This window comes from Orbicella faveolata, unplaced genomic scaffold (assembly GCF_042242905.1).
Source record: "Orbicella faveolata isolate gen_17 unplaced genomic scaffold, um_ofav_v1 contig_47, whole genome shotgun sequence".
NCBI lineage: Eukaryota > Metazoa > Cnidaria > Anthozoa > Scleractinia > Merulinidae > Orbicella > Orbicella faveolata.
In genome coordinates, this window is record NW_028301577.1 from 4037891 (window position 1) to 4065432 (window position 27542).

Here is a 27542-nt window from a genome sequence, read left to right on the forward strand (position 1 = left end):
AGGTGAATTGCAGCGTTTTAAACTGTCCTTGTTTACACACGCCTTACGTGGAAGACTAGCAATGTACTCAATCAGTGTGCTCAATCTTTACCATTTAAAATCGTAAATGAAAGATAAAGAATCAAACGTGTCTTATTTGCCATTTCACAAAAATAAAACAATGAAACCTTCAGTGAGTTTAAAATCTGCTGAGAAACGTGCGCGCCTTCAAGTCACTTTCTTCGCGACAATCATAAGCGCTTTTTTTTCTTCAGAAACGACCTTTTTCGAGCTAAACATGTTTCTCTTATAAAATGCCAAAATCATATGCCAAAATCGTGTTCAATAAATAATCTCTCTGATAATATCTTGTAATTGTTCTCTAATATCAGTGGGTTTGGCTTTGTGAACTGTTTTATCAGATGATCGCGCCAGTTCATCAGTTGACGGGACAAAGAAACAGAATTTAAATTTCATGGGGAGTTATTAAAATACCCTCAACCTTCAAAACTGGACTTAATACAATCGTAAAGTCATGAATCGAAAATTTCAGATAATACCTTCTTTGAAAGTCATTTACTTTTCGTGAGTGGAGGGTTATCCTTATGGAAATCTCCCTAACAAAACTTTTAGAATTCATATGTGCAGTGATGAGATCATAAGCGAGAAACACGTGTTGTCTAGTGTTAATGGAATTAATTTATACAGTCATGAATAAATGCTATCTTAGGCTTCCACTGTGGGTTCCGTTCAAAAAGAAAAATGTGAAGAGTTTTCCGCCATTCAGAGATCACTCCATTAGTGTAATTGTAAACCTTGGTGAATACCAATAATCACCTGATAATACGAAAGGAAGGAAAGCCGCACACAAAGGTTTTAATTGATTTCATCTTTATTTTTAATAATGAGGTTTGGCTTCAGTGCTATTGTTTTACAAAGGGAGAACCTCTCAGGTTCTTACAGGCTTTTACTGAGGAAGAACGTTTAAACATTGCTAGTCATTTATGAAAAAAGCGCCCACGCGTAAATAAATAAGCTCCACTAAAGAATGATATATGTTGTCACTCAGTTGTAACATCTTTAACGCAAACGTGTCTGTAATAAGAAGTCGTTTCTGTCCTGGGGATTATTTCTACAAATGCAAATGCAAATACAAATGTCTTTATATCTTTCTCCCCAGTTCAAATATATGATCTTTCAAATATTCACTTGCACAGATTTCTCCGGCGGTCACAAAGATGTCACTCTGCATGATGTAAGCGCTAGGGTTTGCACGTACCAACAACGAGTATATTAATTTTTAAGGTTCCCAAATTCTCAATGAACCAATCAAAATTCGTGTCTACTGTCCTGATATCCTGCGATATCAAGTCACTGACCTGATATGGTGGGATCTTTGGCCCAATTTGGGAACGGCGGTAAAGGATACTGACCTAATCGTAGCATTTGTGGTACGCTTCGGCGGTATATATATCACGCTCGTTTGGTCTTTTCAAAGAATATGCCTCGATCTTCCATAAGTACGAACCATGGCTCTGACATGTACCACCGAAGCGTACCACAATAGTACGATTAGGTATAAGACGTAACCATTTGACGGCTGGCTCACTCTAAGTTTGTTTCATTGTCGACTTCCCCGGCAGTATTCCAATTTTCATCTTTAAATGTGTTCAACCAATCCCCTCTTGCGATCGGGATCATGAACCGATCCATGTTTGGCGGGTATTTTTCGACTTTTAGGACACGAGGGAAGTTGAGACAAGCACCGGAAAAGCGTAATAGTTTCTCGGGGCGCGCATAGAAGTTGGCCAGTTGTGCCCCTAAAAAGACTTCTTTCAATTGTGTCGAATTTTGCCAAAGATTATTATATGCCAAAGTTCACAAATTATGCTTGTAGATTCCACTTAAACTTATGTTCCCAAAATGACATCGTTCCTGTGTATATAACAGCAAAAAGATAATTCCGAAGGAAATAATTACCATGTTTAGCTCAGATGTTTTTCGAATATGGCATTTTCATAAATTTTATTGGTTAGCTTTTATTGGTAACCAGGTCTAACCAGGCAAGTTAAAATTCCCAGATCTGCTGGATAAGTAAATAAACAGAATTTACAATTGCAGTTTTCTAATGCCGTGTTATGACCGTGTAGCAAAAGCAAGAAGAAAGTTTTTAAAGGAGTTACCTTTAAATGGTAGGAAACCTGAAAATAACTGTTTAATAAGACAGAAAACCACTAAAGAGATAATGATAAACCATAAAAGAATAAGGATGGCTAAGGATGGAGAAGATTAACATGGATTACAAACGACGAATTTGAAAAATTGAGGCTAAACTTCTCAATATGCGCAAACCGTGACTGAGCTCCTTTGAGCTATAATGCTTTAAAAAGTGCGAACATTGTATTAATAATGCTATAGCTTTGTCAAAAACAGCTGCGTGATTGGGTCTATACGAGTCTTTTAATTTCTAACTGGCCTTGTTGTGTTGCTTCACACTGTATCATGACGTGAAAGATTTGGTAGAGTTACCTATGTTTGTCCACGCATAAGTCGTTTAAATTTAGTACATAGTTATGTAGTATCGATCTCTGATACTCTACTTAGCGAACATGAAGTTTCAAGTGTATAGAAAGATACAGTATTGGTTAAAAATATTGTTCAAGTCTATCGCAGAGATACCTCCCAGCATTAAGTTCGCCGGTACCCATTTATACACCTGGGTAGAGAGAGGCACTGTGAAGGCAAACTGCCTTACCCAAGACCAAATCACAGTGACCTCGTCCAGGGCTCGATCCCAGACTACTCGATCCAGAATGCAACGCGCTAACCATTAGGCCGCTGCGCCTCCCACGGCGACTTGCCACGTGACAAGTCAACACTCGCACAAGCGATATTTTCAGATAATTTCTTTTTTATATAGGTCTCCCATCTGACAGATGTTGTGTGTTCACTTAATCTCACCTTGCTTAATCGCAATTTGTTGCATTAATACTTAACTTGGATACGAGAGCACATCAATGCATAATTTGGACAGTTTAACCCACGAGATACTTCACAATATAATTAAATCATATTACAAACAATAGGTCTTCATGCTTGTCCATTTTGATGTAAATAACAGAACGAAAAAAAACATCAGAAAAATACAAATTGGACCTTGCTCACAACACAACGCAATTTTGGTGGCATCGCAGATTTTCTTGATCCAATTTATTTCCAATTCGACAGTTTTGTAGTCCGATTACAAGTAATATGTGAACGACAATTCTTGACATTAATGATTTTTAGAAAACAGTCCTAAGAAAATACGCGCGCTGATTGGTTACACCCGCTTTCAGTGTTACGTGCATAGGCGACATCTTTCGACATGCTATGTAAACGGCTGAAAGACCGTTTACCCGTGAAACTGGCAATTTTTCCGGTTATTAGCGGAACAAATGACAAGTATATGATAATTACTGAACTCAAATGAATGAAAAAGATTGTGGACTCCCGATTTACGGGATAATTCAAATGACTTTAGTGTAGTCGATCGGCTCTCAATAGTGACTTCCGGTAGAATTGGGCCGCTACTGCTCAGTTAATATTCGAAAGATGTACACATTCAAAACAGTCGATTTATCTCTCACAGAATGACTTCTTGATCTCCTAACCTTAGTTTGATGTCAAATAAATCCATCTTTCATGACTAAAAGTTGCGTTTGACCATAAAGAAGTCCGTTGTGCTTACATTTTGAAGAAGGTTGGTTACATAGCATGTCGAAAGATGGCATGTCGAAAGATAGTTGCTATGCACGTAACACTGAAAGCGGGTGTAAAAATCGTGTTTCCATAACTCGATAAAAACACAGAACTACCACGAGCTGTTGACCTAATGATGGCGCGAACAAAGAGAATTTACATTTTGATAATCAAAGTTAACATGTTGTTTTCCTTTTTTTCGTCGCGGTGTTTTCTAAAAGAAATAGAAAACATGTTCTCCGTGTTTCTATCGAGTTATACAAACACTCGTGAAAGCTTGGGAGAACTTGTAAAAGCTGTGGAAACACTTGCTTGCGGCTCGTGGTCCGGCAGCATTTCTCGTTCTCCCAAACTTCCCCTCGTGCTTCTATAACTCGACAGAAACACGGTACATGTTTACTATTTCTTAAATATTTCTCCTTTAAACTCTGGAAGTAATGTAGTGTAAGGTAGTGCAATGTAGTTTAAATATAGTTTAACGTAGTATGATATAATATGCTGAATTATTGTAACATAGCCCTGTGCCATTTAAGATAGTGTATCAAAACAACAACAAAAATTCTCCTATAAACATGTTCAGGAATTGAACCGTGTGGGTAAGATCATATCACATTTCGTTATTATGGGAAGTTTGACGGTAATCATCGTACGGTTTTATTTTTCTTTTGAATGTATTTGAAAGCAGAAAGGTGACAAGCTGAAATGAACTCATTTCCAAAAGGGTATTGTGATAATGGTGAAATTCTCAGAATTGACATTGAAAGAAATGTAGAGCGACTACAGTGTAGTGAGGAGAAATAAATAGTTCGCACATAAGATTGATGCTCTACCATGCAGTGTTTAAAGCAAGTTTAAAGGCCGAGACACACTATGCTACAAATCGCGGTGACAAGTCGCTCCGTGGCTGCGACAAGTCGCCTCGTCTGCACTGCTGCTGCGACAAGTCGCTGTGACAAGTCGCTGCGACAAGCTAGACACTTGTTCGGTGCACGGAAGCGAATTTAGAAGAGGGAAAATGTGAACTAGTTTCCAAATCTAACATGGCGGACCAGCGAATACAGCGAAGGTCAAACAAAAAGAAACTTTTAGTTCTGTTAATGATGCTGTTACATGACGAAGAATATAAACATGTCGAAAGAAGATGCTGGACACGACAATGGATGTCAAGAAGAGAAGAAAGAGGGGCTTATTACACTATTTTTAAGGAACTGGCCATCGTGGTTGTTTATCTTGTTCCACATGTGCGGTCGCCATTTTGAATGGTTTTCTAAGGGATCATGGGAAAATAATTGACGCTCCCTCATTGGTTGATTTAAATTTTGTCTCAGCGACTTGTCGCAGAAGCGTACACACGCTGCGACAAGGCTGTTTGCGCTTGTCGCTGCGACAGATCGCAGCGACAAAATTCTGTCGCAGCGACAATGATTTTCACATGTCACACGAGGCGATTTGTTGCAGCAACCTGTCACGGCGACGTGTCGCAGCGATTTGTCGCATAGTGTGTCTCGGCCTTAAACCCTTAGGGTTAAACCGATCCCAGAAACTTAACGAAATAATTCATTTCATCGGTGACCAGTGAGGAGAATTAAGGAATCCAACAGAAGTTCGAGTAACACGTGGACAAAAACTCTGTACCGAGATTATTTACATTGTATTTCAATCTTCTATGCGACTATATGTTAGATATCTTCTCCAAAAAAAAAAAATCATTTCTAACAACACTAAATGTCGAAAACAAATTTTGAACTTTGTATGAAACACTTGGAAGTACTGGTGAAATGAAACTGATGATGAAGTTTTCCTGTGTACAGTTTCTCTGAACTTTGAAATTTATTTCCTCGAGTTCCCATGGGAAATTGTTGTCGATGTTATTTGAGGCAACTATATTTATATATGTGAAAAGGACTGTAAAATACCTAAGTTATTCTGGTACCAGATCTTTGTCCACTTAGAACTGAAATTGCTCGATCTCCCATCGGATTTCCTCTTAATATGTTGCACTTAACATTGTTGCTCCACTAAGCAATGTTTGTGGTAGGTTTAACCCTTTGAGTACGTATAACCGATCCTAGAAACTTAGAAATAATTCATTTCTTTTGAATGGAGATCGCTTTCCTACTGGACATTTGAAGACAAATAGTATGTTTGGCCATGGGTTATTCTTTTATTTCAATTCAACAATCTATTTAGTCGAGAATTGGTTATTTTGAGAATAGGCAAGAATAAGTTCTTTTACGCCTTTTGTTAAATTGATCGTCAACAGGTCCTCTTGGCAAGCTCACAGAGGTGATTCCTTCGAACACGTACTACGTCAGAGTCCTTTGAACACACAAAAAAATCAGCAGTTAAACAAATAGATTCCATGTTGCCGTGCGTCTGTTCAGTAATAGATCACAGATGACGTGTAAATGTGGTAGGAACAAAAAAGTGGCACACGAGGCGATAGGGTAATACAGGTTTATGCCTGTCCTAATCAAGGCTTTGGAATAAACTATTTGTGTTAATTTACCTCTTGATCCAGTCGAAAATGTCTTTCTCTAAGAGGCAGCACTTTGTTCACTTCCGAAAGCTTAAAATTAAAGAAGACAGACCATATTTCGATCATTATTGATTATATTGTGGGCGTGCAATGCATTCTGTGGGCAATTGAAGCTTTCGGTTCAGTTTCAGTCAGTCAGTCAGTCAGTCAGTCGGTCGGTCGATCAGTCGGTCAGTCATTGGTCAGTCAGTCAGTCAGTCGGTCAGTCGGTCAGTCGGTCAGTCGGTCAGTCGGTCAGTCAGTCAGTCAGGTCAGTCAGTCAGTCAGTCGGTCAGTCAGGTCAGTCAGTCAGTCAGGTCAGTCAGTCAGTCAGGTCAGTCAGTCAGTCAGGTCAGTCAGTCAGTCAGTCAGTCAGTCGGTCCGTCGGTCGGTCGGTCCGTCAGTCAGTCAGTGAGTCAGTCAGTCAGTCGGTCGGTCAGTCAGTCAGTCAGTCAGTCAGTCGGTCAGTCGGTCAGTCGGTCAGTCAGTCAATCAGTCAGTCAGTCGGTCAGTTGGCCAGTCGGTTAGTTGGTCAGTCTAGTTTTACCTGTTTAGTGGATCGCTTGCGTCCTACTCCGCCATGTGCGCTGGTGAAACTTTCACCCTCGGTAACTATACTTGCCAGTAATACAACGGTAAATAACAACACCTTCAGTTTGTTATTCATCCTAATAATGGCTGGCTGCAATACAACAGAAAACTATCAGTGATAATGACCTGAATACTGAAAACGCCGTGAAGGAGTTTCATTAAATCTGTTCATTATAGCGGAGCTCCTGCGAGCCGAAGACGTATGAATGGAGCCCCATACCTTAGAAAGTTTGGTAACCCATCGATCTAAAAAACTTTGATTGTCCCGTGACTGTTCGTACGTACGAAAGTCCGTCTGTCCCTACGCTAGGAGATAAGCTCATACCTGTTGAATTTCACGTGTCATATAGGTCTTATAGTGAAGTTCGCGAAAGTGAAAGTGTAATCATAGACATTGAATTCGCGCAATTAAAGAGAAACTCCGAGAGAATTGTTTGTGAAGGTGATCATGTTAATCCAAAACCTCAACAAAAACTCCATCCGGCCCGGAATCTTTGTTTAGATATTCTGGTGCTAGAGTAGGAATACCTCAACTTTCAGCATTTGCACAGATTATGAAACCGTTGTAGGACTTGGTCAGAGTTTCTTATTAATCAGGAAAGTTAATCGCATGTCATTATCGTGCGCGCACGTTCGCAACATCGTGAGACTTCGTTCAAGTTAATTTCGTCAGGGAAATAAATGCTCGTTTTTCTTCCAAACGACCTAGGTGACCCCTCTCATAGTTTTTAATTACAAATAATTAAAAGTACTCAAAGGTGTACGTGAATAGCGATCAACAGGTTAGACATCATCACCCCTTGGTAACTGCCTTACTAACCAAGGCAACAAATGTTTCTCAGAAACATTTGTTGCCTTAAAGTTTAAGGTTACACCGGGAATAAAAGCGAATAGACAAATTATATACAAAGCAATTCTCCTTACTTTTACTGTCCACTTAACTTGTTGTAAGAGCAATCTTCGCTAATTTACAGAGAATCTGTTGCAAACCTAAAACCAGGAGGGCTTTTCATTTGCGTGGAAAAACCGGTGAGAATTCTCCGCTAAACGGAGCAGTACAAATTTTCTGTAAACAAAGTAAGACAGGATGAGTCTGTACCTTTAATTTGACAGCATTTGAAAATCTTACAATGGAAAGGACTGCTTCTTTTCATGTCCCACCGAATCGACTGCGTATTTTATCAAGGAGTATGAGAATAGTGTAAAAAAGCAAATGTTATAAGGATTTTCCGATTATTCCGGTAAAAGGTATCAGGTCCAAATTTTCCGAAACATTTTCAGTGGAAAGGCTAGTTCCACTTGGTTTGCCACCAGAAAAACTGCTTTATCCATACAAATGGAAAGCGCGCCAGAAACCTCGCGTTACAAAGTTTGTCCTTATCGTAATCCATTTCCATCGTCGCCACGGCTATTCTCATTCACTATTGGCTCCTCTCATTTGTCAAGTACTATTTTACAATATCAAACCACTATTCTTTGGTTTCGCATGATTTAAGCGTGCTATCGTATCGACCCCTCTTTAGCCGCGTTTTACCGTGAGCATGCGTGTTTTCAGACCTTCTATACTGACCAAAAGTTAAAAAAGCTTAGCCCACACGTACCTTAACAAATCTCTGTCTTGTGGTTACGTTCTTGTCCGACATAGCAAACTACTATCCGAAGTCAAAACGCACTCTTAGGTACCAGAAAAGAGAATAGGGAATATCTTTTGCCTGATACTTTATCTTATGCGTCAGTCTCTTCTAACGTGGCTGACAGCTTTGAGTGTCGAGTAAATTCTCTAACTGACGTTCGCTACCGGTCTAGGACCTGTCTGAAAGTGTAAACGACACGATATGGTAGGCCGCCATGACTTCAGTGTAGAAAGCTTTGAATCTGCACAAAGAAAAGTGGCCTTTTCATTAAATATTTGACAAGGAGGGCCATTGTGGCAATTTAATTTCCGATCTCTGATGCTTTTCCTCAAATTTCCAAACATTTCAAATGTTTGAGTCATTCGTACAAATTTCCGGCGGCTCTAGGTCCCTATTTGATGTGTCATGCGAAACATACAATGGGTGTTTCAAGACACAACGCAATAGACAAGTTTACTTAATCGCGGCTGTTATCTATTTGCTTTGTCAAAAACAGCTGCTTGATTAGGTTCTATACAAGTCTTTTAATTTCCAACTGGCCTTTTTGTGCTGTTTCACAACATCAGGCGTGAAACGTTTGGTAGAATTACCGATATGCTTGTCCAAGGTTCAAGTAATTCAAATCGTTCATGTAGATAGTAGCTGTGTAGTATCGATCTCTGACACTTAACTCAGTGAACACAAAGTTTCAAGTGATACTTGAGAAAAATATACACTAAGATGAGCAGCGAAAGATAATGTTGGCTTAAAATCTTGTTCAAGAATTAAACTAAGAAGTATAAATGTCTGCAGTTTGAGTTTCTCAACATGCGCTATCGTTACTAGACATCTTTCCAAGAAAAGGTGATTTCCTATTTTATTTTTGAGGCAAGTTCAACTTTGGCACGAGAATCTGTCGACAAGATTTACCACTAATTTTCGTCTCCACGCCACTAATGAAGCTTGAATGTGTACACTAGATATCCAAACACTTGTTACAATCTTTCCAGCGCTTCCTGATATTATTGTTTCAAGTTGACTGTCTGTTAGCATGTTTGCAAGTGGCTGATTTGCGCTCTGTGATCGTGGGCGGAACAATGTCTTTCTTCCAGAACACTTGAGTATAAATAAATTTCATTACGAAAGATCTGGTTTCGTTAATTTGCCTAAATAGTTATGACAGTTGAGGTCGCGAAAATGTTTTTCTTGGAGAAAGGTAAATATTACCTGCTAAACATAAAACAAATGAAGGATCATTCATTGATCACGTCTCAAAAAATTTCCCACACAAAGGCTTCACCGTCGCGTCGCAGTTTACAAGCTTTTTGCGCAGTCTAGCCGGGAAAAAAAAGAAAATGCAATGGGGTGAGTTTTTTTGAAAGAAACGTCGTGGTCTTGTGAAGGAATCCGTTTTTTACTCAATCACACACTGGGCCGTAATTATAACTTGATTCGAAAGGACGGTTGTTATTGTGTGAAGTCATATAGAACACGTGCACTATCATTTGGTCAGTTCGGAAAGTAGAGTAATATTTTAGAGTAAGGCCGACTGAAATGATCTGGGAAAGAGGATGAAGTGTTAAACGTAGTACCTTCAGTTACAGAATGAACGCTATTGTTTTTGATCAGTTGCCTCAGCCAGCACTTAGTATTACGAAGCTTAAAGAAACGCGATCTCCTCCTAATATAAACTGGAAATAACTCAGCCGAGCAAGTTGATTCTGTAACGAAAAAAACGCAACACTGTGGTCGAACCTTTAGTAAGCCTATTTCAAGGTAACAATTTGCGTCAAAAGTGCATTGCTTGATTTCTTTGTCAATAGATCGAGGACGAAATTAAGTTTTACTGTATATACCATATTTTTTCATTAACGAGGTAACCGTGTTCTATCAAATGTTAGAAACAGAATTGACTTGCTGATAAGTTTGATTGAAAGTGTTACAGGAAACAAATGTATTCTACTTGGAGTCTCCAAACTCATTCACACCAAGGGTTAATTAATTTACCTCACTGTGTTTTACAAAATTAATTTGTCTCATTCACTATAGAAGTGCTTGTAGTAATCAGTGACAGCTGTATTTGTTCCGTGTGGTAAAGTCGCGCTAAACTGCCTCCTTCGATTATGCTAGCAGGAAAAAAAATACTGTCAAGATTAGTTTTAAGCCATCAAATGGTCCATTATCTACTCAAAGATTTGATCGGAAATTTTCATCTTTCCTCTTTCATGTGTCGTAAAGGAAACGTGTGTGTGTGTGAACTTGTGTAATGAGAAAACGTGCGCAGGAATCAGTCCAAATGATACTCTGTTAGACTGCGAAACAATCCTTTTTCTCCTTTGTTTAGCTCAGCGCTATTAATCCTCGTGGGCGAAGCGCGCGAGGATCAATAACACTCTGATCAATCAACGATGGTTATTAACAGCTAGCTCTCCATAACGGTGATAGTAACAGGATATAAGTACTTGAGGGAATCACTGACTTACGATTTCACTGACACTTTAATCTGAAGTCCCCGATCGAGGCTTCATCAAACTCAGACTTCCGTGATCCGGAATTATTTAAGCCGCCTCTGGTTAGCACTGATATAATTAGATCAAGAGCTGGAGATTTCTAGGAGGTGATAGTTGATGAGGGTAAAGACCGAATCAACTATTACCTCTTAGGAATCACTAGGAATCACGCTTTAGAAAAGTCGCGCAAACTGAATTCCCATTTAATTTGAAATTTGCAGTTGTGTACGCGCACCAGGCTTTGTTTCTCTTGATGTGTCACGAACTAGATAAGTGTTGGTGTCAATCATTAAGGAGAATTGATAGCCAATCAGATTGCCTGGGTAAACACAGCGGATCATTAAATAAAGAACGCCCATAAAAATTAAAGAGAAATTCTTTAATATCCAGTACATCATCTAGTTGACTTTCTTGCTCTTCTCTCGAGTCGCTCAGCCAACATTTTAAACCCACTGTGTTACGTTTACGGTTACAATAAAAGTAATAAGTTGATTTTTACTTCCATCCTTATAACTTATGACTTCTTTTCCTGATTTAACCATTTGTCTGTTTACAGAGTTTAGCACACAGGTATCAATTTAAAGTAAAGGAATAAGATATATCTTTTCAGGCCTGCGTCAGTGAAGTTGCTCATCTTGGTTTATTATTGCTTGCTGCTGTTAAGTTTTTTGTTCCTAGCTTTTGTTCCTAACAATCCACTCTGCTTGATCAAATCCTCTTGTTTGGCTGATCCCTATCTGTGAGAGAAACAATAGCAATTCTTACATACACGTAACACCAGATGACGCACTGGTGAGAGTGCTCGCCTCCCACCAATGTGGCCTGGGTTTGATTCCAGCCCGGTGCCATATGTGGGTTGCGTTTGCTGTTGGTTCTCGCCTTGCTCTGAGGGTTTTTCTCTAACATATCTAAATTCCAATTCACAAAAAAAACCCAGCTTAGGCTCATGTGGCTTTCCAATTTGGTTATTTGGGTGTGGTTCGTCCCCAGTTTTGAAGCGGGCAATAAGCGTTGAACTTAAACGGCAGGGAAAAGAAAATTATATCCAAACTGACATTTACATGGGTGAAACGTTCATCCATAATCTATCATTAAAGTCTGTAGCACATTTTGAGCTGGTTATAGGATGGTTACAGATCACATAAAATATACAAACCGATAGGTATTGGTTTCAGCCAATGTTAGCCTCCTTCGCAGCCGTTATCAGGGTCGTCACGCAACGCTTCTAGCGTTGCGTGATGACCCTGATAATGGCTGCGAAGGAGACTAAGCCGATGTGGGCGTGGCTCGTTCGCAGTTATCAAGAGGACAATATGCGTTTCTCCTACACGGAAGAGAAAACTGGCCAAAAATTCATACCCAACCTGTCTCTGAGAAAAACTTACCATTCAAAACTGCCAAAAATAAAAGGGCGAATATTTACCTGTCAAATAGTGTGTCGCCGTATGATAACCGAGAAGAAGCCAACGTTTTAAATGACAACAGGCAAGTTAACGGCCCAAAATGCTCTCAACAGCTGGCTTTTTACCATTTCTCAATTCAGACAACTTAAAACCAGTGAAGGTCAGTCAATGAATGGAGCGCTCTGATTGGCTGATTCTTATTCGAGATATTCCGCACATCAACTAGTCTCAAAGTACGACTGAACCTTTCTTCGCTTAACGTCTTCACATTGCAAAAGGAAGCTATGATTTATCCTGACCCGGGTTATTCAAAGATTGGATACTGATATAACTAACGCTTATTACCTCATTGTTATTGGATAACGGTGGGTATGTACCGCACGAGAAATAAGAACGTCTTGTAATACAAGCAAAGGAAATTGGCTCTTTTATTTCTGCCCATTCACTGGTAAGGTAAGTAATATGAGATTTATTTACCGGAGTTTGGGTGAACAGAGGACTATATTTACTTGCACCTCGGCTAATATCCCCCGTTATTCACACTGGCGCACTTTGGGAAATAATTTTCGCATCAATCCAACCTTCTTGTTATTGAACTGTTTCGAATACGAAATATGATGATGTTTTACATTTCAAGCAAACTCTCAGTTTAAAAATATTAAAAACTTTCCCAGTATGACCAACAGGTGCCTTTTAAAATAACATTGTGAAGTAAGTGAGGGACAATAAAATTCATGTATCAAGACTTGAAATTGCACGGAAAGATCCTCCAGCCTCTTCTGTTTATCATGAATTTTGTGTACATTTGTGGTACATCTTTTTTGTGGCCTCTTGTTACACCGAGCAGCTTTGGTGTGTTGACCCTAATCTATTGTCTATTGTTCTTTCATCTTTTGAAAAAGGCCCGGGCTGTACGAAATAATCTCTTTCAGTAAACAAAGCCCACAATCTTCAATCTTAAATTTCACAAGGTTAACATCGTTGCATGCATCGAACGTTTCTGTAAGTATTCTCAAGTTTGTTGCTATTCCTCAGCATGTAGCATGCTTAGTGCAAAGCAGTAACACTTTTAAAGGTGACCCACGGTATCTTCGACATAAATTTCACGTGGTTGCGTTATTTCATGTTTTAAATAGAAAGATTGCTAAAGTAACTATTCTTACGTTTGTTCGGACATGTTTTTCGGCGAAACTGTGTTATCCATAGAACCGACAAAATCGACAGTTTTATTTAAATAGACAAAGGCGAAAAGCGTACTGCTTGTCATCGATTTAGCACTTGAAAAAGAAAGTAATTTTGTCTCCAACTTTTTACTGTTTAATTAGCAGAGATTTTTTTGCCTACCTCGCTGCGTAAACGATAATCGTCGCGTTTACCAGAATACCACGGTCTGTGGCTGAGCATCTTCAAACCTTTTTGTTTGTTCGTAACAGATTCCAATTCATTTTCTCCTTTCGTTCTTAACGCGCACAACGAAACGGTTAAAGAGAGAATTGCAGCAAATTGAAGTAATCTTGCCATCTTCAAGTTATACATCGGATGGGAATGGTCTTACCTGATATGTTTTTGACAGATTAACGATGATTTCGTTTCAACTTTACTATTCACGACAAAGAACCGCTAAGCCCTTTTATAACGATTTGTCGGTTTCATGACATCCGGTTTAATTTGAGAAGTTTTGAAACCGTTGTCCATTCAATCGTTTTGAAAACAATATAACGAGAATACAATTCCAAAACTATTTCTTTAAAATACTGTATCACTCAAACTTTTTTAACAGTGGTTTTGTTAGGAACTAAAACTGTTTAGCATGTATAGTGAAAACTTATACAGTTAAATCTAACTCTGATGTCCTGTAGTGATGCAGTTATACTTAACAGAATATTAAAACACATTGTATTGATGCTAATTTCACTTGGTGTTGATTTTCTGACGAAAAGAATTAAAGGAATAAATTGATGTCTTGATTACCTGAAAATGACAAATTGGAAAATTAATAGGTAGTGGTTCTATGACACTTTTAATTAAAATAACGCTGCAAAACTCAATCAAGTGGTCTTAATAGTGTCAGGCATATTAAATTTGACGAGTTGGCAATCTACTTGAAAGAGAGAATAAGCTAATTTGCGCTTTGTGCCCTCTTCTTTCCATCGCTTTCACTTTTATCAAGAGATAATGAGCTTTTACTGAATCAGCTAGATTGAAGTAAGGTAAAAAAGAGACTTAAATTGTATCTGGGATCAACTACGATTTTTATATGATGAATTTTAAGAACGACCGAGACAGAAGAAATCTTACGATCGGGAAGCGATCAGTGCTAGGAAACAAGAAAAGACAATGAAACTCTCTTGTCCTGAAAAGGAAATTTATGTCAATCGCTTTGTACACACAGTCACCACAGTCAGTGGTGGGTGAGCCAATTGTTGAGTTAGAGGATTAGCATTTGAAACAAGAAGGAAGTACTGAGTGGGAAATGTGAAGTGACCTATCAATAATAGAAAACTGATCTGATATTAGACACTGCTTACGATGAAAATGAGCAATTTCCACCTTCTTTAGACTGACGATTTTCTTTCCTTGATCAACGCGGCTTATGTAGCAAATCTTATAGAACATTGATTGGACAGATAACCTCTACGAAAAGAAACCTATAATGTGCGTAAAGAAAGGGTATAAAGAAACCCAAAACTTGACAGGAAAAGTCAGCTTTGAGAAATTAATAATGAAATTGTCAATGCAATAATTATAATAAATTGTAATTGTTTAAACGAAATTTAGGGCAAACAGAAAACGCTATTGCTCGGTATCTTAAGACAAGACTTAGGAACTTTTGTTAAACCTTACGCGCGTTCGTTAGTGTTAGGAAGCGTGATAAGACGATGTGCTTCAAAAAGCTGTTCTTAAAAGTATGATGACCCGGTCAATAACCCCCATGTAGGCATGATGAAAAGGTGGATAAATATTGTATACAATGGATATGCAAAGTGAAATAATCTTTGGTTTCTCTTTTGTCTTTTCTTATTCAGATATCACTGAGTAAATGAAACGCAAATTTGGATCTAGCCGGGAATACAATGAAATGCTCACAAAAGCACTAAGATATATTTTGGATAAGTTAAAGGAATTCTTTTAGCGATAGCTTTGGTCTGATGGGTTGGAATAAAAGTTCCAGTTCTATGGTTATATGCAAGTAACAGCTCTTGAGATAGCCTTTTTACATTGTTTAACTAAACCTGCATAAAGACAAAGAAAAAGAAAACTGAATCAAACGGACCTATCATTTGCCGAAGCGTTCTTTCCGAAAATCAGCTTAGCTCTTCGTTCGTCAACGCAATTTTGTTTTCAAATTTAATTTCACAAAAATTTATAGTACAAGGAAGGAGGATCGATACCCAAACCAACATATCACGCCGCGGCGTTACAGAATAAGGTATTTTACAGGTGTTTTTCCTTCTTTGTCAATTTTGTGTTTCGTGTTTTTAATTATCATTATTCGTAGTAAATTTACGGCTTGCCTCCCTGGACAGTCTTGAAAACCGGCCGAGTGGACAGTTTCAAGTCGAATGCTTCGTCCGACGTGCACTTTCTTTTAAACTGATTTGACAGCTTTGGCTGGTAAATAAAATCTTTGCTCCCTCGCTCAATTTGAATTGACTCTCCTCTCTTCCGCACAAACTGATTTATAACCTGTTAATGGCAGACGCAATCGGAAGACCGGAGAACACCATGTCTAGTGGGTTTAATTGCACCGGTAAAGACTCCGATTAATTACTGATAATTTCTTGTAATTCAAACGAAAACTATTGTACCACGCCAAGAATCATCGATAATTCATTAAAAAAGGTCAAACAATCATTTCTGTAAACGCAATGTTTAGCTTTGCAGTTTAAACTTATCTACCTATTGGGCACAAATGAGAAACCCTACGTCCATGCTATATCAATACCAAAGGCTTTAAACAAAGGAGAATTGATTTAACCGGTCTGATAATTGGCAAAACATTGGTTACTCGTTCCCCTTTGAACCGGACACGTTCTGTGTTAAAACTGGACTAATGCGCCTCCTGACAACATTTTTCATTTATCATGCCCAGAAATACCACCCACTGAACACTAAAAATACTAATAGGCCTTAATATGATATATATCTTCCCCTTGAAAAAAAAATCCAGATGAAGTTGTTATCATGTTCAAAGGCCTTATTTTGAACACAAAGTATAACCCTTATTCGCTTTCTTGTTGTTGAAAGGAAGATAAAACTCTTTTATATCGTAAGTGGAAAAATTTCCAGTAACTAGTGCTCTTGATTGTTCGTAAACTGTCACAATTATACAATGTTAATCCCGCTTGATCAGATCAATTCATTCACATTTTGCTTCATTTTTTTTCCTGTCACGACGCTAATCTCCGCAGGATATCAAGCTTCTTTTGTATGTTATTCTAAAGTTCTCTCGTACCACTAATTTATGCTAGATAGTGCTGTGTTTTTGTGTCAAGTTTGTCGAGGGTCAGAATGGACTTATCTGCATGTACCACTCCACATAAAGTACAGGATGCTGACGTTACAAAAGAAAAACTCTTGGAAAAGACTTTTAAAACTTATATTGTTAGCTGGTGACTTCAAACCAAAGCCTGTCTATTGTTTTATGTTAATTTAACACTGGAAACTAACTGAAGAAAGTTTAGAGTTGTGGCATCACTTTGTTACTGCGATTTCTATGACGCGAAAAGTTTAGGGCGCATTTTCAAATACCTTCTTGGGGAATTCGGCTTCTCTTCGTCCCGAATACCACGGTCTGTGAAAGGTAGAAACTTTCCAAAGGAAACTTTTCGGGGGTTGAACATCTCTTGTCCAACGACTTCTCGCATTAGTAAAATTCGAGAGAATTAGAGTTGTTGCGATGAAGATAAGAGCAAACTTCTCCATGTTATCTTCTCTCGATAGCAGTTATCAGCTCGGTAACGACACGACTCCTATTGAAAGGACTTTTGTTTGTTAAAAAAATTCTGTTCTTATTTATAACACAGGTATTGATAAATACTTCCGCAGAATCAGTAGCGTGAACCAATCAGGAGCGGAGGAAATTCAAATGTGCCTATCATGTTTGATCCAAGATTGCTATCTATCTATCTATCTATCAATGAAAAACGATTTATCAGACTTTGAAAACCACACAAGCTGGTTCCACTTAATAGTCCAATACTACAGAGCAAATATAAATAACATTAATTTTTATACATGTCAAAATCACTAGTTCCATTTAACTCGTTTTTGCCTACAATGTCAACATTGCCACGAAGACAAATTACAGGAAATCAACCACCAGACGATATTTCATCCTCACCGCGAAGACTTAAAGGAATGTCTCAAATCAAGAAGAGGATTTAATATTTTAAGTTTTGTACCGAAATAGTTAAGCTCAATATTCGATGATGAATTCGACTCATTTCATGATCCACTTTACGTATCTCACTATGGTCCACTACGATGTAGTGAGATCGCTGCGATGGCGTAAGCAGACACGAGTACACAAGTTTGGGTTTTATGTCTGCATCCCATTTACAACGACTTTTTTTTTTTCATTGAACTGTAGTCAACGATTTTTTTTAAGTGTCACCAGTGTTGGTTATGAGTTGCTTGAGAAACAACTGGAAACATTAATTTTGAAGGTTCCATGACAGTTTATTTTTTCCCCACGTGGCATGGCAAATGAAGAAAATTGATGGAATGGTGAAAGTCACGATTCATTTTGGTTTTGTACTTGATAAGACGAGATAAAGATGTTTTACTACATGTAGGCTAGCAAGAGCTCATTGTATGACAGCAAATGAACACAAACCCACAGGGAATAAATGTTTAATTTCTAAAGTTATTTCAAATCATTCTGTGAACGGCAAGAGCGAAACATCAAAGATCTAACAATTATTTAACACCTGCCATCTTCACACTCTCAAGGAAATTCTTTACAATCCCGTGGTTGACGTGTTCTCTTCTTACGTATCTCTAATAATTTCAAAATCTACCACTAATCCCACCCATTGGAAAAAAAAAATCATTCTCCGATCTCGTTTCTAGTGATTACAATACAAGGGTGTCTTGACTGCCCACGTCGTCGCTATAATTTGTTATGTTGACAATTTCGGTGTAATGAATATGACGATTAAATTAACATCACTGGATAATGCAATTCGAGAGTTTTCATTGGCTGAGACATCATGGTATGTACAAGAATTGGTTCATGCTTTTAGATGTGCGTATATCGAGTTATGGATGCACTCGGGAAGTTTGGAGAGCACTCAGGAAGCTAAAGTTGCTCACGCTTCTCCTGTGCTCTCCAAACTTCCCGCGTGCATCCGTAACTCGATAAACACCCGCTAAACATGAACCAAGTCTTTATTACACCATGCTCTACAAATATGGTAAGGGTATTCGTAATTTTCTGAGACGTTTTTAACTTACTTCATTTCGTTTTAGCTTTCAATATTGGGGAGGAGGAGGTTAATAAACAATTATCCGATCCTGTCGCGCTTGTTGTATATGAGATGATTATAGCCCACTCGGCGTTACGTTCGTTGGCTCTCTACCATCTCAAATCCAACGCGCGCTCGTGCGATTATTATACATCGACGGCATAAGCAAACAACTAGATTTTTAGCCATGCTTTATTTCTACTCATGACTACACTCTAAGCAACAAAGTAAACTGTCCAGACTGTCATTGGTTCTGCGCCTGCATTTGGTCATCAGGTCTTGCAGAGCACCATCTACTTCCGCTGGTAACGTCTGGTGGCTTTTCTTATCTGATTCCTCTTGGTCAAGGGATCTCGAACGCTGTGAGGAAACATTAACTAGATAAATAAATTAAGTCAACTACAGATAAGCTAAAACGCCTGGTTCACACTTGTGAGCAAGCAAAAGCTCCAGCATTAGCAAAAGAAAATGCTATTGGACACCGAGGTGAAATAGGCACAAGCATAAGCATAAGAAAGAGAAACATACGTGTATAAACTTTATTTCAGTGTCTGAAAGATTTCGTCTTGGAGGCTAATTGTGGACACTAAAAAATAATTAAACAAATTTTTTCCTGTGCCTGCGGCTTAGCAAAGCTTTAAGTCTCTGTTGGTGACTTTTCTCCGTTGTATCGCGGATTTCTGCCATCCCCTTGTGTCTGGTCTTCAATCTTCGCCTGTGCTCGAGCTTATTTCCCACCGAAAGAGCTGGCAGACGGCTCCATTTTCACCCAAAATGCTATCACAAAAGTAGTGTTGCATTTAGGTAGTAGTCGAGTTACAATCAAAGCCAAAGTCACGTGAACTAGCGTGCGGCTTACCCACTTTGTTCTATTGCAAAGAAGAACAAGTAACCTTTATGTCAGTTACAGAGTCAGAGATATAACGGCAGTCACTACAGTTTGTTCTTGTGTATGACTTAAGATAGTGAGTGCCGTACTTTCTTGGCCGGTACACCTGAAACACTGAGCCGTAAAGGAACACTAAATGCCAATAAACGTCTGCAAGCCTCGAACCTCCCACCACCCCCACCCCCTCACCACGGGATCTTTGTTTTCGAGGCACTCGATTTTCGACCGTGTGACATTCATTCCTGCACATCTTTATATTCGAAATTTTTGGACCTTGCATCAATCTGTAGAATTACAAAATAACTGGGTCATGTAGCAGCCCTCGTAAAGTTTGACTGATACCCTGAAGAGAACAAAAGAGCAAACAACAGAAACAATGCACCTAGCCCTAAAACAGTAACAGCTGCTATAGTAATACAGCAATACCAGCTTACGAGAGCTGTTACACTTCTGAAATAACTTGGTTAATGAGAAAATATAATGACTTATACGTACCCGCCTGCCCTGTCCGCCGTAGTTATGTAACTTTTTCGCTTTTAAAATGGTAATGAAAAAAAAAAAAAAACATGCAAAGAAGACAAAGAAATTAGACTTTCAACACTTCTAATGGGGACCTACACCTTTCAAAACTTCAAGACACATTTTGCGCCTACTTCATCGACAAATTTAAACAAGTTCCAGTGTATCAATGCTAATGAAACTTTGGAATAAAATTTGTAACATTATTAAGCATGCATGGTTAACATCTTAAAAAATCTATCGAGCCGCGTTTAAGATGTTCAAAAAAGCGCTTAAAATCGAAAATTGTTCAAAATTTATTGTGGAAGTGATATTGAGAAAAAGTCTCGTTCTCGAGATCAAGAAAATACAAACCAACAAAACTCTCATGGATGCAAAACAAAACTTCAAGACAGATTTTCGTGTCTTTTGGAGCAATTTCATTAAAATAACGTTCTTCTTTCAGTCCATTTAATTTTATTACACAAAAAGCATGGTTTGAAATGTTTTCGCGATTTATTCGAATCAAGCATACAGATTTTTTTTTTATTCTTCATATTCTCCTTGCCATACATCGTAATTTCAGAAATTGGCATCAGATTTTCTATGACAGATCTGGTTCGCACACTGATTCATGCTTTACCGATTTTCATCTTTTTGGTTTATCGTTTCCATGGAAATAGCGATTACCTTAAAAAAAAAACATTCAACAAAACTTCAATCTTTTTCCAAAAACTGGTGTAATTTCCTCATCAATCAGAGTTAGGGAAAGTTGGTAAAACGCCAATTGAAAATGCTAGGTATGGTCCAGAAAAAAAACTGTCTTCTTTCTACAACTTAGGTCAACTTACCACGGAAATTACCTGACGCTTGTCTGTTGACTTTCTCTCTAGTTGATTATTCACATTCTCCTTGAGAAATTGAAAAATATTAAATTTAAAAAGAAGCCACTCGGACGAATTTCAAATGCGAGTTATGTACTCATTTAGAGCTTATAGCCATAGCATCATTTCGCAAAGACGGTGGGTCGAGCTTCTTGCAGTATATCAAATAATCAATAGAGCAAAAAAAGAGAAAAATTCTTCCCCAAAAGAGACGCTTACTTTAAAGGTGGCACTCACGCTGCCACACGCGTCGTCAGGTCTGTTATTCAATTTCCACTGAAACAATATAAGACTAATATATCCCACCACCCCCTGCCACCCGTTTTCCCGCAACGCGCTCGCTACACAAATGCCCCTAATTATAAATGGATCACTAATTCTTTTTTGTCCTCCAGGGTGTAGCCTACATTGCAAGCGTTATTTTGTAACGGAACGCTCAATAGACCAGGTTTTTGATGCCGTCATCTTGGATTGTAATTGGATGGTTGACCGGCAGAAGGTTGGGGCGGAGGGCGGGGGTCCCACGGCAAATTTTTCCCTCGCCCCAACCCTCCACAGTTGCGAAAGATGGCGTCCTAATACGAAAATGTGCACTCGCACGGCAGAAATACACCTGCACTGGAGGCTATCCAGCATGGTTGATTTTGTATCATGTGACCGTTTGATGCAAAATGCCCATTACTCTCGGGCAGGTGGCTTAAAAGAAGTACACTTATGGTATACTTAATTATTAGTGAAAGAAATTGCCCCCCAGTGGAAGAAAAACCTGAAAGAAATAGCTTGTTGTATCTACTTTAGTAAAAACAAATAAGTTGCACTGTTTGTAACGTACATTCAGCTTGGTAGTACATCGTCAATAGTCACGATGTTGCGTCACGCAAACCATGAACATTTTTTCTCATATTTAACAGGATTTGTGTCACGCACATGCCCAACCAGCGTTGATCCAGCGTAAAGTACAGACCATTGTGGATTGCTTCCTGAACTCGGCGATTGCTCCTGAATTACAGATCGATATTCCTATTGAGATGGCGGACAAATTGATGGATAGACTGTCAGGGAGGAGTCCCTCGCTACACCCGTGTGTGTTCAGAGAAGCACAGGTAACGGAATCAAAGAGTATATGATCTTCTGTCCTGTGGAGAGAGTACTGTAACAGAGTTTGCTTAATGCATACAAGTAGGAAATTTGGAACAAACAAACACAAGGGCTTTTTTGCTAACGATTACATTACTTGCAAAAAATTTTGGACGATTTTAATTTCGGACAAAAAAGTGTGTCCGAAAATAAAACCGTCGTAAAGTTTTAAGCGTCCGAAATATTTACAGTATTTTTACAGCTCTACAGTATATTTACAGCTATGTTCCAGCAAAGTGTCCGAAATTGTTGTCCGAAAATTGTCCGAAATGAGATAGAAAGTGTCCGAAAATTAAATGTCCGAAATAAAACGTAATGTAAGCCGGTGAAGATCGCTTTGCTCTTGCAACTTGATACATGTAATGTTTTTGGTCAAGTTTTGACATCTTCATGACATCTTTTTGACAACTTACTGATCACTTTCGTTTCAAATGGCAGATCAAAATGGCAGAGATGCCAAGCTCCACATTGGTTTTCTATTAACATCTCTGCCTGCCACAGTTCTTTCGGTTTGATTTGATTTTTTTGACCGAAGCCCTCAGAAAGTTAACAAATATTAATCCCACTGGAAGGAGTTCGTAACCCACCGGAGTAAGATACCCGAGGGCGAAGACCCGCGGGAACACTTTGCCGAAATGCTTCGAAGACACCGGGCTGACAGCAAGTCCAAGAAAGAAGCCAGTGAGCGCCGGAGGATGGCGCGACTGAGCGCCGAGAGAAAGAAGAAAGAAAAGGAAGAACGGGAAAAGAAGCGCATTGAAGATCTCGCGAGGTCAGTGAATAAGTATAGTTACTTGATTATAACAAATATCGCGGGTGTTCCAAATAGGTCCGTGGGCTGTGTGGCACTGTGTCGATAGTTCAAAAATTACACATTGGAAACAAAATTATGCCCCAAAAGCCAAATTATTAGCAGACATATCTAAATCAGATTCTATTTAGTGGACCGATCGGTTTCAGAACTTGCTCAAGCTAAATCTGTGACGCCAGACATCCAAAATGCCCAGAATTTGGTCATTTCACGTTGTTGTTTTGCATAAGACGGCAACGAAATTTACAAAGATTTACAACGCACGGGAACAGCCATTGTTTTGCCCATTAAAACTTTTGTTTGTTGTATTCTCGTTGCCGTCGTGGTGTACTTAAGGTCCCTTTTCAAAATGCAATTTCAGTGCGACTTGTCTCCCGAAAAAGAAAAGAAAAGAAAAGAAAAATTGGAAAGATGTTCAGAAGATTGAAGATGGAAAGCATGCGAAATTTACAGCGTCGAAAACGAACACTCAGTTACGTAAAGTGATGTTGCATTTTTTTTTTTAATTTACGAATAGGGCAAGGGTAGAGTAAAGTCCCGTCCAAGTGGGATAAGTGTGGCGACCAAACACAATCAAACTTTGTTTGGTGACCAAACATGTTGATGTTGTACTGAGTGGCCATACGGTATCAAACATGTTTGATCACCGTCCAAACGAACAAAATGTTTTACAGTGTTTGACCAAGTGTTTGTGAATGTCGGCTTTCAAATTTTATCGAACACGATCAATTACGATCACACAAGGTGTCCAACTGAATGGGAAAATGTTTGGTCACCAAACAATGTTTGATCGTGTTGGGTCGACAAACATTTCCCGTTTGGACAGGGCATAAGGTTTTCACGTAGTTCACTTGTAGCTTGTTGTATTTCAGGCTTACCGCAATTACAGCTAATCTAGCTTGTACCTATCCTAAAGAGGTGTTTCCTCTTGATCCACTTCGTCGCTTATCCTTGCTGCTATTGTGTTTACAGTTTGTTCAGTATGGAGACGGCTTCTATTTTTTACTCTGAGGAAGGTGACCTGCGCTCTTGGGTTTACTCAAAGCACTTAGTACAACAGGAGAGACAAGAATACGTAAAGCGCCTCAGAGATCAAGGAATTATCATCCCAGAAGAAGAACTTGTCGAGGAGAAAGGTGCGCCCCAGTTGATTTGTTTTCTATGCTCTTAATTCGAAGAAAGAGAAGAGGAGAAAGTTTTTCATGCACATATGAAATATTTAATCAGACTTCTGTGGAATTTGTAGAAAACTCGAGACACTAGATGAAACAAAAAATGCGAGATACAATTAGAAAATTCGAGATGCGACATAAAAAGAATGCGAGGTGCGAGATAGAAAAGTGGTAGATGTGAAAAAGAAAATGCGACTGATACGAGATAGACAATGTAACATGGGAGATAAAAAAAGAGATGTATATATGCGCGAAAATATGCTGGGATATTTGTTCCCGGACATTATCTCTTCCGAGAAGTGAACAGTTTTCCGAGAGCGAAACTAGAGGAAAACTGTGACCTTCGAGGAACAGATAACGTCCAAGGACAAATATTTAAAGTCAAATGAGGGCTATTGTATTTATTATCCTTCAAATATTTTTCGCAAATTGAAAATTAGGGAATATCCCTCGGATATTAACCAGTTTTGACCAATCGCGTGCGAGCGAAGATATTTAATGGATTTTAAGAGATGATATTATCTCCATTAATGATCGCGTCTTTGTTATTTTTTGTAGAGGAAACAAAGAGCAGACGCTCGCGCGTCTCAATGGCGAAATCTTCCACTTTGGGAAAGAAAGGTATGAAATAATCCTCCACCCTTTCCGGCCCAAATTTCAAAATTTAAATTCTTCCTTTCGATTTGTATAAACTATTCTTATCGTCAGTTCTGAGAATTTTATGATATTTGCCATATTCCTAGTTGGTGAGTTCTCTTTTCTCTTTCCCTGTTTACGTGATAGTGTGGTTGTATTGTAAAGAGAAATTTGAGTTTGGAAAGCTCTGATGTACTGTTGTAAGCATTGGAATGACCAGAGGGTATCTGTCAATAAATTGTTAAACAAAAGCTGTCTGCTTCTCGCTCAGCTTGCCTCGGAATTTGAATTATTGGATCCCTCTTAATTAAAAAGCAAGAGCCTCCAATGATGGCAACAAAAAAACGTTTGAAGTGTTTTTTGTTTTTTTTTCTTAGTCTCTGACACAGCAAGTGACAAGAAAAGTAGTGAAGGTGAGCATAACTGAACGGCAAAACACAGCAAAATGTTGAGTTCCAACGACATACATTTAGATACAGTTGAATTGAAGAAGAAAGCCGGGTAGTATTCCATTTTCCGTGTAAGACAGGCGTTTCACATCTCGTGTTCGTTCCATTCGTAGCGAAAACATTCCATTCTGATGACGTAGCGCTACAGAGATCGTTAAGTGTCTCTGATTGGCTAGTACTTGCGCGCCAAAATTCATAAACGAGCCTCGTGTATGCACCAATCAGAAACCGCACCGACTTTTGTACAGTTACGTCATCAATATGGAATTTTCGGTTCAAATCCTGGACGCCTCTACTGATGAGATGAATGAAGCCCTCAGAATAAAAGAAACGCCTTTCAAATAGAATTTGAATTGTTCAAGAGCAAAAGCGTAAATATATAAACTAGCCAGCCCGTGTCAGTTATCGAATTTAAAATCTATAATTCCTTCCCTTTATTTGTTACTTCAACCAGATACTATGATATTAATTTTTCAGGCTCTTCTCGGATTCTCCAAGCAAAACTGGGAAGCATGAAAAAGAACGTAGTTGGTCAGCTGTCTCCAACCTTGGTCAGGCGCGGTTCTGGTGTATCCTCGACTCAGTCCGCCATTACGCGCCGTAATTCAGGCGTGTAACTGGCGTTGTCTCGTAAAGACGAGAAAATGAGTATGGCAACGATGGGCAAGGACGAGAAAGGCCTAGAAAAAGGAGAAGAAAAAATTCCCGCTTTAAAGGATACCCAAGTCGCGCAGAAAACCGAGAGGAAAAGTTCCGAGATTCAAGTTATTCCTATAGCTTCACCTGAGACTCTACAACCTTTGAATGAAGGGAAGCTGTTACCGCAGCGCTCTAGCAGTTCGAAACGACTTCTGCCGGGCAAACAGCCGCCAAAATCCGCTGGGAAGAAACGCGTTCCATTGGACGCCATTTCCTGTATCAGTGACTATAGCGTTTTGAGTAACATCGACTTCCAACCACGAAACACGCCGTCCGGCAAACAAAGCCACCAAGAAGGGACCTCTTTACTTACATCCAAATCTCTGAAAGACTTTACAAATTCTCCTGAAGGTAAGATTGAGATGAGCTCAATGTTAGGCTGTCCACATATCCTCTATTTTGTCTTGAGTTCGTCGAAGTGTAAGCTGCAGGGGATTTGACAAAGCCCGAACGCAAGGGGGTGGCCCAAAGAAAAGGCCGCTTCCGCACGTACGAGAAAAAAACACACTCCCCCAAAAATTAACGTCTGTGTACAGACTGGCTCAATGTAAGTTTTCGCGCGTGGCCGGCTCTACGTGTGTACGCGAAACTCCCAACAATGATTTTGCGATAGAAGTTTCTCGATAGGAGTCCTTTGGCTATCTTTCTTGTTTGACTATTTAAAAGTTAAATAAAGTTCATCTTTCTATCTACGGTCGCTTAACGCACAGTTTTGACTTCTGTTATTCAGGTGCTCAGCTGTCGATGCCGTTACTGCTGGTCAGAATCACTTCAGCTTCGCACATTGCAAAGTCCGACACTGACGGCTCAATCGGGGATCCATCGCCACTGTATTACAAGCCACGTCCGCTGGCCCAGAGCCTCAAGAAATTACCCATCAGAGCGCGCAGTAGAAAAGGACTGACACTTGCTAAAGAAGACATACAGATAAAACCAGACGTGATAGTGAACTAATGTAAACCACTTAACTTAGGTCGTGTTCCACTTGGATCAACCGTTTCAACCGAAACCGGTACGCGGTTTGGGTTGATACGGTTCGGTTAAAACGCGGTAACTCCTGGGAATAGTCTTCAGCGAGCTACAATCACGCGACGTAATCACGCAAGCGCCTTCTCAACCGTTTCAACCTGGTTTCAGGCCGGTTGAAAAAGTTGATCAACCAAACCAACCGAAAACGGGTTTTCTCCAATACAACGCAAAAAAAACCCAACCAACCAGAAACGGTTGAACCCAATGGAACACGATCTTAGTACATATGATTTTTAGGTGAAAAAGCTCATTCGAGGCTCTCTAATGAAGGTGGTTGACAAGGCCAAAACGAAAACGGGAAGCGAAGGCCAGCTTCCGTTTTTCTTTAACTTTTTTTCGCACAGAGTATAGCTATCTTTACGATAGCCACTAAGATTGTTTCTATAAGAGCCATACCGTCAACGGTATCAGCAAACTATTTTGCCCCTTCAGAGATCTTGTGCTCCATTCTAAAAAAAATCCCCTGGTTAAAGTGAATATTGCCTATTTTATTCATAGGCAAGCCTTCTTGGT

At 39.2% G+C, this 27542-nt stretch overlaps 1 protein-coding gene and 2 long non-coding RNA genes across 5 annotated transcripts; 1 reads left to right on the forward strand and 2 right to left on the reverse strand.

Annotated features, from left to right (window-relative positions):
- Nucleotides 1-5864: 5864 nt before the first annotated feature.
- LOC149096823 (uncharacterized) lies at nt 5865-8674 on the reverse strand. Of its 2 annotated transcripts, XR_016204380.1 has the most exons (5): nt 8431-8673; nt 7754-7895; nt 6786-6920; nt 6230-6289; nt 5865-6039 (listed from the first exon to the last, which is right to left on the reverse strand). It is a non-coding gene; the product is annotated as an uncharacterized LOC149096823 (long non-coding RNA). The 2 variants fall into 2 exon arrangements; XR_016204379.1 differs by lacking the exon at nt 7754-7895 and having other exon boundaries at nt 8431-8674.
- Nucleotides 8675-11312: 2638 nt separating this feature from the next.
- Nucleotides 11313-17353, reverse strand: LOC110066774 (uncharacterized). The gene is made up of 2 exons (XR_002298609.2): nt 17108-17353; nt 11313-11689 (listed from the first exon to the last, which is right to left on the reverse strand). It is a non-coding gene; the product is annotated as an uncharacterized LOC110066774 (long non-coding RNA).
- Nucleotides 17354-22685: 5332 nt separating this feature from the next.
- Nucleotides 22686-27258, forward strand: LOC149096824 (uncharacterized). Of its 2 annotated transcripts, XM_089280232.1 has the most exons (6): nt 22686-23005; nt 24017-24180; nt 24775-24837; nt 25230-25265; nt 25779-26351; nt 26731-27258. In XM_089280232.1, exons 1-5 carry the CDS (start codon nt 22869-22871, stop codon nt 25916-25918), a joined length of 540 nt encoding a protein of 179 aa, XP_089136358.1. In that variant the 5' UTR covers nt 22686-22868; the 3' UTR covers nt 25919-26351; nt 26731-27258. The 2 variants fall into 2 exon arrangements, with proteins under 2 accessions (XP_089136358.1, XP_089136357.1); XM_089280231.1 differs by lacking the exons at nt 22686-23005; nt 24017-24180; nt 24775-24837; nt 25230-25265 and having other exon boundaries at nt 25917-26351.
- Nucleotides 27259-27542: the final 284 nt, after the last annotated feature.

Excerpts from the sequence above, each read along its gene's own strand:
- LOC149096824 (XM_089280231.1), top strand. The coding sequence starts at position 25,946 with ATGAGTATGGCAACGATGGGCAAGGACGAGAAAGGCCTAGAAAAAGGA. Across the intron at positions 26,352-26,730 it reads CTTTACAAATTCTCCTGAAG|GTGCTCAGCTGTCGATGCCG; the intron begins GTAAGATTGAGA and ends TCTGTTATTCAG.